At 45.7% G+C, this 13775-nt stretch overlaps 1 protein-coding gene across 1 annotated transcript in view; it reads right to left on the reverse strand.

The window, feature by feature from the left end:
• Positions 1–13775, reverse strand: part of zgc:158659 (uncharacterized protein LOC791141 homolog) — a 34178-nt gene that overhangs the window by 13447 nt on the left and 6956 nt on the right. The window contains exons 2-14 of the mRNA XM_046064614.1: positions 11749–11877; positions 11570–11673; positions 11322–11484; positions 10406–10615; positions 8301–8368; positions 7329–7457; positions 5041–5094; positions 4821–4930; positions 4595–4736; positions 2123–2208; positions 1842–1947; positions 1591–1743; positions 1367–1498 (exon numbers count right to left, since the gene is read on the reverse strand). Coding sequence (XP_045920570.1) covers positions 1367–1498; positions 1591–1743; positions 1842–1947; positions 2123–2208; positions 4595–4736; positions 4821–4930; positions 5041–5094; positions 7329–7457; positions 8301–8368; positions 10406–10615; positions 11322–11484; positions 11570–11673; positions 11749–11833 — 1542 coding nt within the window. The 5' untranslated portion in view covers positions 11834–11877. The remainder of the gene's footprint in view (positions 1–1366; positions 1499–1590; positions 1744–1841; positions 1948–2122; positions 2209–4594; positions 4737–4820; positions 4931–5040; positions 5095–7328; positions 7458–8300; positions 8369–10405; positions 10616–11321; positions 11485–11569; positions 11674–11748; positions 11878–13775) is intronic.

Below are 13775 nucleotides of genomic sequence, written 5' to 3' on the forward strand. Positions count from 1 at the left end.
GTGTATATATGTTACCAGTCAGTAGCAGTAGTTGTGTATATATGTTACCAGTCAGTAGCAGTAGTTGTGTATATATGTTACCAGTCAGTAGCAGTAGTTGTGTATATATGTTACCAGTCAGTAGCAGTAGTTGTGTATATATGTTACCAGTCAGTAGTACTAGTTGTGTATATATGTTACCAGTCAGTAGCAGTAGTTGTGTATATATGTTACCAGTCAGTAGCAGTAGTTGTGTATATATGTTACCAGTCAGTAGTACTAGTTGTGTATATATGTTACCAGTCAGTAGCAGTAGTTGTGTATATATGTTACCAGTCAGTAGCAGTAGTTGTGTATATATGTTACCAGTCAGTAGTACTAGTTGTGTATATATGTTACCAGTCAGTAGCAGTAGTTGTGTATATATGTTACCAGTCAGTAGCAGTAGTTGTGTATATATGTTACCAGTCAGTAGTAGTAGTTGTGTATATATGTTACCAGTCAGTAGCAGTAGTTGTGTATATATGTTACCAGTCAGTAGCAGTAGTTGTGTATATATGTTACCAGTCAGTAGCAGTAGTTGTGTATATATGTTACCAGTCAGTAGCAGTAGTTGTGTATATATGTTACCAGTCAGTAGCAGTAGTTGTGTATATATGTTACCAGTCAGTGGCAGTAGTTGTATATATATGTTACCAGTCCGTGGCAGTAGTTTTGTATATATGTTACCAGTCCGTGGCAGTAGTTTTGTGTATATGTTACCAGTCCGTGGCAGTAGTTTTGTGTATATGTTACCAGTCCGTGGCAGTAGTTGTGTGTATATGTTACCAGTCAGTAGCAGTAGTTTTGTGTATATGTTACCAGTCCGTGGCAGTAGTTTTGTGTATATGTTACCAGACAGTAGCAGTAGTTTTGTGTATATGTTACCAGTCCGTGGCAGTAGTTTTGTGTATATGTTACCAGACAGTAGCAGTAGTTGTGTGTATATGTTACCAGTCCGTTGCAGTAGTTGTGTATATATGTTACCAGTCAGTAGCAGTAGTTTTGTGTATATGTTACCAGTCCGTGGCAGTAGTTTTGTGTATATGTTACCAGACAGTAGCAGTAGTTGTGTGTATATGTTACCAGTCCGTGGCAGTAGTTTTGTGTATATGTTACCAGTCCGTGGCAGTAGTTGTGTATATATGTTACCAGTCCGTGGCAGTAGTTTTGTGTATATGTTACCAGTCCGTGGCAGTAGTTGTGTGTATATGTTACCAGTCAGTAGCAGTAGTTTTGTATATATGTTACCAGTCCGTGGCAGTAGTTGTGTATATGTTACCAGTCCGTGGCAGTAGTTTTGTGTATATGTTACCAGTCAGTAGCAGTAGTTTTGTGTATATGTTACCAGTCCGTGGCAGTAGTTGTAGCCCAGCTCCCTGCTGATGGTCCAGTTAGCGTGTTCTTCTATCTGCTGCTCATCAGGAAACATGACAGTCTGATTAAACCAGGAGAACTCCAGCTCAACACAGGGAGTCTCCTACAGAGGACAAGACCATCAATCATTAAGTCACCTGAATCAGTCAGACGTGTTCATTGTGATGCAGACAGGTAGAGACAGGTGTTCTTTACCTTGTTGGGATTTGAACCAGCGACTCCGATGGGATTCAGGAGGTCCTCGAGACCATGAGGGACGGGCCAAAGACTCAGAGCCACTTTACCCGAAACCAGAATGTCAGTGTAGTCAAATAGGTTAACGTTTCCCCAGGCCAGAGGACAGTGCTCCTGAGAGACAGACAGGTGGGGAGGGAGACAGGTTCATCCAGTCAGTCTTTACACAGTCCTTCATGTGGTCATGTGCTCTGGTTTCCTTTCTTTCCTACCTCCTTGGCTCCTTTCCTTCCCTTCACAGAGCAGATAGACAGGCAGAGTCTGGCTGAGCGAGGGAGGTCAGCCATGTAGATGTCGTAGGTCAGCCACTCGTTCCACCTGGAGACAGACAGGCAGAGAGAAAGAGACAGTTGGCAAAAATGAAATACAGGTTGTCAGAAAGACAAAGAGAGTGTTCTGTTCACCGCAATCATGACGGCAGCAACAAATGAGCCGCCGAACTGAACCTGAGGTGATGTCATACAGCCTAAGGTTTATATTCAGTGGGTGTTACCTGGGGTTGGAGCAGGGGACTCTCTGAGTGTTGACGTTGTCACAGAGCGGCTCTCCGCCGTGATAGATCCCGGTCCTCACATAGATCTACACACACAGATTCACAAAAATATTTTAACCTTCACACTCTCATGTTAACACACCATGATAGTCAGTCAGACAGATCTGTACACCAAGTTCAGCTAAACCGAAGGACACAGTAAGACAGCAGCTCCTCAACTCGACTGTCCAATAAAAACATGAAGCTTGACTTTATTATTCAAACTAATGTGGCAGCGACATATATTAGATCTACATGCCGAGACAAAAGTTTTCTTCCAAAGGTTTACGGTCACAAAACGACCAGAAAGAGACACAAAAGGACTGCAGAGAAATTTGTAGCTGAGCAACATTTCAGCAGAGCCAATTATTCAACTGTTGTCTCACAGAAACATGTCCTCTCATTAGATAAAGGTCGTGTTGACAGCTGTGTCCTTCACCTCAAGAAGACATAACAGAGTTGTCTTAAAGTCTAGCATGAAGCCTGCTTTAGTTGAACGGAAATAGAGTCATGATGTGATATATTAGGCAATAAGTGAACATCCATCCATCCATCGTCAACCGCTTATCCTGCGTACAGGGACAAGCCGGAGCTGGAGCCAATCCCAGCTGACATCGGGCGCAAGGCGGGGTCCACCCTGGACAGGTCGCCAGTCTATCGCAGGGCCACACATAGACAAACAACCACTCACGCTCACACCTAAGAACAATTTTAGAGACACCAATTAACCTAGCCTGCATGTCTTTTGGATAGTGGGAGGAAGCCGGAGCACCTGGATAGAACATGCAAACTCCACACAGAAAGGCCGGGGAAACTGGGGTTTGAACCCACGACATTCTTGCTGTGAGGAAACAGTGCTAACTACTGCACCACCGCGCCACCCATAAGTGAACATTGTGTCCTTAAAGTTGATGTGTCAGAAGCAGGTAAAATGGGCAAACAAGGGCCAAACTGTGATGGCTAGACAACTGGGTCAGAGGCTTTCCAGCCCGGTCTAGAGGGGTCAGTAACCAATCAGAAGCGGTCCAAGGAAGGAAAATGGATGAACCGGTTACAGGGTCACGGATAGGCACGTGGGGTGTAAAGGCTGGACGTGTGGTCCGATCCAACAGATCAGCTACTGTAGGTCAAACTGCTGAAAGAGTTGATGCTGGTTCTGGCTTGGGCGCTTGTTGGTATGTTTTCCGCTCTGTGGTGCAGTGTTCTCATGACCCCTAGCTTGTGCTCCAGTGGGTGGTGGGAATCGAACAGTAGGTATTGGTCTGTGTGTGTGGGTTTTACAAAGTCTATTGACTTTATAAGCAAAGTTCGAGGACTAAAACTGGATCCAGATGAAACCATGGTATCCTATGACGTGACGTCTTTGTTCACCTGCATCCCCACCATAGAGGCAGTAGAAACCGTTAGGAAACGGCTAACACAAGACAACACCCTGGACAACAGAACTAGCCTCAGCCCTGACCAAATCTGCAAATTACTCGACCTCTGTCTAAACACCACCTACTTCCAGTACAACGGTGGATTCTACACCAGGGTTGAGAAGCCGTCATTGAACAGGGGAGGGGGTCTACGCCACCACTTATCCCCCACTTACAATGCTGTCCTTTCATCACTTCCCAGGAAACTCAACAAACGTAACCTATTGGCCTCAGGTGAAGATACCAACGATGGTCGTTCAGTCTTGGCCACAGGTAGTCTCAACGACTGTAACGACTGTCGTCACAGCAACAAGGAACACTAACGAACCAGCGGTATCGATGACCCGGGATAACGACCCCACTGAGGTTAAATAGCTGAGTTTCCCTGCCAGTCAGTCAGAACTGAAGAAGTCCTTTGGATGAGGGACGAAACGTCTTCTTGTAGCTTCAACCAAGACCAGTTGCCCTTGATTTTAACCTTCATTGGATAAGGTGTCAGAACACACTGAGTTTGCAGTTTGTTGCGTATGGGCTGCATTTCCACAGACCAGTCACGGTGCCCATGCTGACCCCTGTCCCCTGCTGAAAGCTCCTACAATGGGAAGAAGGCGAGCGGGCGGAGGCAGTGTGCTGGCACCTCTGGGAAACCTCGGGTCCTGCCATTCATGTAGATGTTACAAACATGCTTCAAGAACGGTTTGAGTAACACAATAACGAGTTCAAGGTGTTGACAAACAAGTCCTTGGAGGCCGCATCTCACACCTTACAGGACTTAAAGGATCTTCTGCTAATGTCTTGGTGCCAGATACCACAGCACACCTTCCGGTCTGCTGGAGTCCATGTCTCAACGAGTCGGGGCTGTTTTGGCAGCACAACTGACTGTCTTCCATCTGTCCGGATGAGGAACAGCCTCTTGGTTAACGCTGTCACAGGGACACTGAACATGAACAGGTGCCGGACTGGTTCGGTTTCACAACAACAACAGAGATGAGCACAGACCAAGGAGGAGACAAACCTTGTCGATATCTCTGATGTTGACGTTGACGTAGGTGGCACAGAGCAGTCGGACCCTCAGCAGTGTGTTGAAGGCCCACAGAGAGCGAGAAGGAGAACCATCACCTCCTCCTGGACACGGAGACGGCTGAGGAGTCCGCCGACTGAAACACAAACAACAAACATCTTGGCTACCTGTACGAGCTCCTGATTGGATGTTACCTGTGTGTCAGAGATGCTGGTCATACCTGTATGAAGGCGTGACAAAGCCAGAGGCAGGTAGCTGAGAGTAGAGACTGTCTTTGGAGACCAGCATCAGGTGAGGAAGACGACCCACAATGATACAGGAGCGGATATACTGCAGGGAGACAGGTGGAGGGAGAGACAGGTGGGGGGCAAGACAGGTAGACATAGTGAGACAGGTTGAAGTGGTTGTTGATGGTTTGTGTTTTAGAGTGAAGCTGTTACCTTGTACTGACTGAGAGGATATTTCTCCAACAGGTACTCGTCACAGCCACACACCTGAGGAGACAGACAGTCAGACAGACGGATTTACCTGTAACTCCTGGACACAGACAGACAGGTGAGTCAGACAGACAGGTGAGACAGACAGATAGGTGTACCTTCAGGATGTACTGTCCCTGGTACTCCTGGACACAGACAGACAGGTGAGACAGACGGACAGGTGAGACAGACAGGTGTATCTTCAGGATGTACTGTCCTGGTATTTCGGGACAGAGACAGACAGGTGAGTCAGACAGACAGGTGAGTTAGACAGATAGGTGCATCAGACAGACAGGTGAGTCAGACGGACAGGTGAGACAGAAAGGTGAGACAGACAGGTGTATCTTCAGGATTTACTATCCTGGTATTTCGGGACACAGTCAGACAGGTGAGACAGACAGGTGAGACAGACGGACAGGTGAGACAGACAGGTGTATCTTCAGGATTTACTATCCTGGTATTTCGGGACACAGTCAGACAGGTGAGACAGACAGGTGAGACAGACGGACAGGTGAGACAGACAGGTGTATCTTCAGGATTTACTATCCTGGTATTTCGGGACACAGTCAGACAGGTGAGACAGACAGGTGAGACAGACGGACAGGTGAGACAGACAGGTGTATCTTCAGGATTTACTATCCTGGTATTTCGGGACACAGTCAGACAGGTGAGACAGACAGGTGAGACAGACGGACAGGTGAGACAGACAGGTGTATCTTCAGGATTTACTATCCTGGTATTTCGGGACACAGTCAGACAGGTGAGACAGACAGGTGAGACAGACGGACAGGTGAGACAGACAGGTGTATCTTCAGGATTTACTATCCTGGTATTTCGGGACACAGTCAGACAGGTGAGACAGACAGGTGAGACAGACGGACAGGTGAGACAGACAGGTGTATCTTCAGGATTTACTATCCTGGTATTTCGGGACACAGTCAGACAGGTGAGACAGACAGGTGAGACAGACGGACAGGTGAGACAGACAGGTGTATCTTCAGGATTTACTATCCTGGTATTTCGGGACACAGTCAGACAGGTGAGACAGACAGGTGAGACAGACGGACAGGTGAGACAGACAGGTGTATCTTCAGGATGTACTATCCTGGTATTTTGGGACAGAGACAGACAGGTGAGTCAGACGGACAGGTGAGTCAGACAGATAGGTGCATCAGACAGACAGGTGAGTCAGACATACAGGTGAGACAGACAGACAGGTGAAACAGACAGACAGGTGAGACAGACAGACAGGTGAGACAAACGGACAGGTGAGACAGACAGGTGTATCTTTAGGATGTACTATCCTGGTATTTTGGGACACAGTCAGACAGGTGAGACAGACAGACAGGTGAGTTAGACAGGTGAGACAGACAGACAGGTGTATCTTTAGGATGTACTATCCTGGTATTTTGGGACACAGTCAGACAGGTGAGTCAGACGGACAGGTGAGTTAGACAGATAGGTGCATCAGACAGACAGGTGAGTCAGACGGACAGGTGAGTCAGACAGACAGGTGAGACAGACGGACAGATGAGACAGACAGGTGTATCTTCAGGATGTACTATCCTGGTATTTTGGGACACAGTCAGACAGGTGAGTCAGACGAACAGGTGAGACAGACAGGTGAGACAGACGGACAGGTGAGACAGACAGGTGTATCTTCAGGATGTACTATCCTGGTATTTTGGGACACAGTCAGACAGGTGAGACAGACGGACAGGTGAGACAGACAGACAGGTGAGACAGACAGACAGGTGAGTCAGACATACAGGTGAGACAGACAGACAGGTGAGACAGACAGGTGAGACAGACAGGTGAGACAGACAGGTGAGACAGACGGACAGGTGAGACAGACAGGTGTATCTTCAGGATGTACTATCCTGGTATTTTGGGACACAGTCAGACAGGTGAGACAGACGGACAGGTGAGACAGACAGACAGGTGAGACAGACAGACAGGTGAGTCAGACATACAGGTGAGACAGACAGACAGGTGAGACAGACAGGTGAGACAGACGGACAGGTGAGACAGACAGGTGTATCTTCAGGATGTACTATCCTGGTATTTTGGGACACAGTCAGACAGGTGAGTCAGACGGACAGGTGAGACAGACAGACAGGTGAGACAGACAGACAGGTGAGACAGACAGGTGAGACAGACGGACAGGTGAGACAGACAGGTGTATCTTCAGGATGTACTATCCTGGTATTTTGGGACACAGTCAGACAGGTGAGTCAGACGGACAGGTGTACCTTCAGGATGTACTGTCCCTGGTACTCCTGGACACAGAGGCGGAGCTGTTGAGGTGAGAGATGCATCGATCGGCTTTTCTTCCTGATGGACTCTGCTATCAGCTGCTCAGGTAAACTGTCGTGACTCACCTGTACACAAAAACACACAATACAACATCATACCTTGTTGTTATGTTTGTTCCCGCTACATTGCTGATATCATAGAGTCATAGAGTTTATTTCTCAGATTTTTCTAGAGTTTGATATATAATTATTATTCATTTAGCTGACGCTTTTATCCAAAGCGACTTACAGCTGCTTTATATGTCAGAGGTCGAACGCCTCCGGAGCAACTAGGGGTTAAATGTCTGGCTCAGGGACACATTGGTGGATGGATCACAGTGGAAATCAAATTGTTTTTCCGGTCTCCTACAGCAAAGGCTTGTGTCTTATCCACTGCTCCATCACCACCCCCATCCATTCAGTGTCAATTTTCATTCTATCCAACAACCTTAAAGCCACCATGCGTTGGGTTTTAAATGTCCTGACTTCTCAGTGGCCTCATCAATATCATTGTTGTAGACACTGATGCAATTACCCTGTTTGGGTGTTTTGGGTCAAAACTTGTTCAATCAGGTGCTCACAGCAGACTTTACTCTACACGGAAGCTTTAGCTGAATTTTATGGGTTAAATAATAATTGTGTATAATGTAGTACAATTAGACAGATCAGGAAGACTCCCTAACGGCCGGTCAATTCCAGCCCCAACTGGCCGGTGGTTAAAGTGTTTTTATTTTTCATTTTCTCATTCTTTTATATGATCTGTGATCGAGCTGGTCAGTCGGTCAGCTGCAGCAGAACGTTGTATGTGTATCTGTTAGGCTGGGCTAAACTACCAGAGATAACCGGAGAACAGGGTGAATTTCAAAGAGCGAAAGAGTTTCAGTCCGCTCCCACACATCCTTTCATCTGACAACACACATCCAGCTTTACCTTTAGGGTGTATTTCTGTTTGGAGTTCGACGGAGACACGATCACCCAGATGGTAACAATCAACCTCCCTGCAGAGAGACAGATACAAAGAGAACAGTAGAGCATTATCCTACTTTGTAATATAACATTTCAATTTGATGTAACTGAAAGTAATTGAAATGGTAAAAAGGAATGGACAAATGGTAGCTAGCTAAAAGTTGAATTCATTAATTAAAACTTAAGGATTAAAGTGTGAAATTGTTGGGAAAAAATAATGGGAAAAAAGTTTTAAATTGTGGGTTAAAAGTAATGGATAAAAGGTTGAATTTGTTAGCTAAAAGTAATGGATAAAAGGTTGAATTTGTTAGCTAAAAGTAATGGATAAAAGGTTGAAATGGTTAAAAGTAATGGATAAAAGTTTAAAATTGTTAGCTAAAAGTAATAGATAAAATGTTGAAATGGTTAAAAGTGATGGATAAAAGGTTGAAATGGTTAAAGTGATGGATAAAAGGTTGAAATGGTTAAAGTGATGGATAAAAGGTTGAAATGGTTAAAAGTGATGGATAAAAGGTTGAAATGGTTAAAGTGATGGATAAAAGGTTGAAATGGTTAAAAGTGATGGATAAAAGATTGAAATTGTTAGGTAAAAATAATGGAAAAAGTTTTAAATTGTTACCTAAAGGTGATGGATAAAATGTTGAAATGGTTAAAAGTGATGGATAAAAGGTTAAAATTGTTAGGTAAAAATAATGGGAAAAGTTTAAAATTGTGGGTTTAAACGTAATGGATAAACCGTTGAAATAGTTAGCTAAGCTTAATATATAAAAGGTTGTAATGATCAAAAGGGGCTATACGCAGTTTTGTAATGAAATCATTTTTATTGCCTGTGTGTGAAGGGGTTATAATGTGGCAGTGGAAGTTCATTTGAGTTTCCATCATTTTGTGTAGCCCCTTTAAAAGTAATGGATAAAAGGCTGGAGCATTTAGCTTAACTCCAAGTGCTACTAGCAGTAGTTATTGCAAACTCAGAACAACTCATGGGATCTGCATAATTGACAGAAATGTCTATTTTGGATTCAAACTCTGATTTGTGTCTGGATGTGACTAGTTTGCATCCCTGGAAGTGGATGCTTGTCCTCATTTTTCATACTCAGCATTAGTGTTGTCGTCAAGACCACCCAAGCCGAGACCAAGACAAGACCAAGAGCGAGGAAGGGCGAGACCGAGTCAAGACCAAGACCAGTTCCCCACATTACATGACACACAATAAAATATGGAACAAGATCATAGGTACTTGTCAAATGTATCTGAAAGATCCGCATTCCTATAAAAACACCCACATAAAAACACTAAGAGCTGATATCAACGTAAGTATTGCGGCGAGAGGGGACAGTCGTCAACAGTGACAACACATTTTTAATTAGGGTTATAGGTTGCATTTGAAGCAAAACGTTTTACATCCAATAAAAGTTAGGATGTTAATAAATAAATCAGACATTGCACAAGCAGTTTATTGATATTTCCAAAGTTATGGTCTTGACTGGTCTTGAAATAAAATCCCGAGTCCTCAATGTCCGAGACCGAGACAAGACCTAGTACAAATGCGGTCAAGTCCGAGAGGAGACCAAGACCATCAAAAAGTGGTCTTAAGACCAATCTCAAGACCAAGACCGCTCTCGAGTACTACAACACTGCTCAGCATTGATTTGTTTAGTTGTTTCTCCTTTTTTGCTTTTGGTTAGCAGTTTTTCTTTGTTTGTGGGGGTACAAAATGGAATTTGAAATAGTTGACTTTACAACAAGTCTCACCTTTGAAAACATGCACGAAAGGCAGATTTGGTTTTGTTTGCATATTTGTTTGAGATCTCTGTCCCATTATACACATACAAGGCAGAGATCAAAATGATCAGACTTTGTGGAAAAGAGGATTGGTTGGTACAACAAGGCCTCAGACCTGAGGAGGGTTTACATTTCAAATTGGAGGTGGCAGCTGCCAGGCGGACATGGAGCAGAGGCTCCCACTGTCCCAGCATAGATCTAAACCTTTCTTGTGCCTGGGGCCCTCGATTAATACCCCACCTATGATTCTACTGTTTATGAACCGTGAAGTCAAACAGGGTTAGTACCTTTGTCCAGCTTGCTGTAGATGTGCTGTGGGAGTTGGGGGCTGGATTCCACATTGGGGGGGTAAACGTAGAGCGCTTGGCTGTGGGCCCCTCCCCCTTCCCTCTCCTCCATGGCCTCTCTGCACACGCTCAGTATGGAGCGGCGGAAGTCCTGAATCTCCGGGTCCTTCATCATTTCAAACTCACAGACCGGCATCCCGATGGCAAATCCTGCAAACAGGGACATTTTAGTGTGACTGTGGTGGTGTTGGGCGGGGGGGGGGGGGTCAGTTTAATGTGTTTTTTGCCCTTTTGTTCTGTAAAGAAACCAGACTACCTCCCTTTAACTAACCCTGTAACAAAAGCGGTTTATCCCTGTTTGGCCCTGTTTGTTTGTATTTGCATTAGAGCCAGTTAGCCCCCTTTGTCTTAATGTCTTTTTGAAAGAGTTTGGTGAGTGACATTAGCATCGAGGTTTTTGGCCGACAAAACAACGTTTGGTGACACGGTATATATAATGGCAATTTTTCCTTGCTTCATCTTTAGCTTTGTTTCCAATCTCTTTGCCATCATGCACAGGTAGGAGTGAAGTTTTTACAGATCAACATACCGGTTCATTTCTTATCTTGTTTCCAGTTGTTTGCGTGTCTTCTGCTCTGTGGTCTGGTGAGAACAGTTTGTGCTCCCCCTACCTGTGCCTCCCACTTCCTGTCACCTATGCCCTCTATGTACAACCATGTCCATCTAATCGCCGCCACCCAGTGTCCAAAACACTAATATAAATACATTCAAACTAAATAAAAATCAAGCCAACAATAAACATAATTGGCTCCTACAGTATTGACTGAGGATATCTGAGGAGATGTTTGTTGACAGACCAATGGCTGTCCAGGCGTTTCATGACGGGTGATGACACGTTCGGTGAGGTGATTCTTACCTATCTCACGGTTCAGGATCTTCTCCTCCCGGTTGCCGAGCGGTTCGATGACCTTCAGGATGGGATGAAACAGTCGCAGGTCGCATAGCCGCCTAGTCTCATCGTAAAACTCCTCCCTCTCCGCCTCCTGGGTCACGCCCACAAAGATGTAGCTTGACTCCTCCTGGCCAATCAGAGAGCAGAGATTATTACAACTGTTCCAACCAGTAATGCTGAGAGGCAGAGTCAAAGGTCAAACAGTGATGCACCTGCAGCAGGTGGTAGAGCGGGTACTTTCTGGCCTCAGTGAAGAGCTGCTGCTTGATGCTGATGAGAGGAGTTTCCCTGAGACACTCCAGACTCACCATCATCCCTGAAACACACGGACACACCATGAGAGGACAGAACCGAACAGAGGACAACAGAACAGAACAGAACAAAGTTGTACCGTTGGGTAGGCAGCAGTCCACCTGGATGCGGGGGGGCATCAAGTGGAGCCCCCATAGCTCCCCTGATGACGGCCTGGGTACCATGGTAACCACCAATCACAAGCTGCCTCACCTCAGCACTGGGCTACCTGGACAGACAGACAGCAAGGTGAAACCACACAGGTCGTCTTCAGCCCTGATCGGCACTAAAGCTGGTCCTGGTCAAGAGCCTTTCTGGCCTCGATGACCCTTCCTTGAGATAATCAGTCCTATTTGGACCCTTTTCTCCTCCATAGACTGTGAAGAGGAACCATATTAGCACTATTTGACCCTGCAATCAACCCTTTATGAACTGGAGAACTTTGGCCCTCTTTGGTCTCATTCAGACCAGTTGGGCTATCATTGGACCTGCGATGAACCCTGTATGACCTGGAACACTTTGGCCCTCGTCGGTCTCATTCAGACCAGTTGGGCTATCATTGGACCTGCGATGAACCCTGTATGACCTGGAACACTTTGGCCCTCGTCGGTCTCATTCAGACCAGTTGGGCTATCATTGGACCTGCGATGAACCCTGTATGACCTGGAACACTTTGGCCCTCTTTGGTCTCATTCAGACCAGTTGGGCTATCATTGGACCTGCGATGAACCCTGTATGACCTGGAACACTTTGGTCCTCGTTGGTCTCATTCAGACCAGTTGGGCTATCATTGGACCTGCGATGAACCCTGTATGACCTGGAACACTTTGGCCCTCTTTGGTCTCATTCAGACCAGTTGGGCTATCATTAGACCTGCGATGAACCCTGTATGACCTGGAACACTTTGGCCCTCGTTGGTCTCATTCAGACCAGTTGGGCTATCATTGGACCGGTGATGAACCCTGTATGACCTGGAACACTTTGGTCCTCTTTGGTCTCATTCAGACCAGTTGGGCTATCATTGGACCTGCGATGAACCCTGTATGACCTGGAACACTTTGGCCCTCGTTGGTCTCATTCAGACCTCTTTGAAGTCCTGTTTAATCCTGCTTGGAACCAGTTTAGCTACCTTTGACCCTGTTTGGCACTTGTGTGGGCAACAGCGAGCCCCTGAGTGTCCGACCAAGTGTCCAAGCTCCATGACACTACTTCATATTTGTAGAGACCGGCCAAACAGGAGAAAGTAAGCAAGGTAGTTAGAAAACCTGCTGAGGTCTGAAAACATGAGTCTGTCAAGCATAACATAGTCCCGACCAATCGGAACTCCATTCAGATAACATGCATTTTAAAAGTTGTTTGCTTGTCAGACAGACCTGACAAAGCATCAGTTCAGACTTTTTACAAATCAGCATCCCGATGTATTTCAGCATCATTCTGATTATTGTGATTAAATCACAGCAAAATCAGTTTGTTTTGGGTTCAAACTGCTGGAGTAAACGAGATTATGGTTCTCAGGTTGTGTTTTTAACGAGAGTAGTTCATGAGAGCAGTCTTAGGCCTGCTGGAGTCAGTGCAGCCCAACCTGGCCCTGGATGGCCCTGCCTCAGAACCAGTTCATGGATGTCCAGCCCTGTTTCAGCTGAGCTCGGATTAAGCATCAAGCCCCTCCTGAGCAGAGAACGGTGAAAACCAAATCAGAACCACAGACAACAGCGCCCCATGACGTTACAGGTTCCTTGTAGCTCTGCAAGGTCCAGTATTGGTCCCAAGTAGACCACCCGCCTGGAGGTGCCAAATAAGGGCAGCAGTTTAGTTTCTTTTGGCCCCCGACTGATTCACCTTGTTCTGGACCCAGTTCGGGCCTCTTTGTCTCTGGAGCATCTTGTTCTCAGTTTCACCAAACTTCATGTTTCCAAAGGAGAAATTCACATTTTCACAAACTTTGTTTCATCAAAGATTCAGTCATGTGGACATGTGGACTGTTTCTGTCATTCCTAAAACCTGTGAACGAACCATGTGAGAGACATTTTAAAGTCACACATTCACATGTAACAACACGAGTCTCACATTTACCCATTAATGCTGTACGTTGGCTCTTACTGGTGTCTGTTGTCACGTGTAGATCTC

The sequence above is a fragment of the Micropterus dolomieu genome, linkage group LG12, assembly GCF_021292245.1.
Source record: "Micropterus dolomieu isolate WLL.071019.BEF.003 ecotype Adirondacks linkage group LG12, ASM2129224v1, whole genome shotgun sequence".
NCBI classification, from domain to species: domain Eukaryota; kingdom Metazoa; phylum Chordata; class Actinopteri; order Centrarchiformes; family Centrarchidae; genus Micropterus; species Micropterus dolomieu.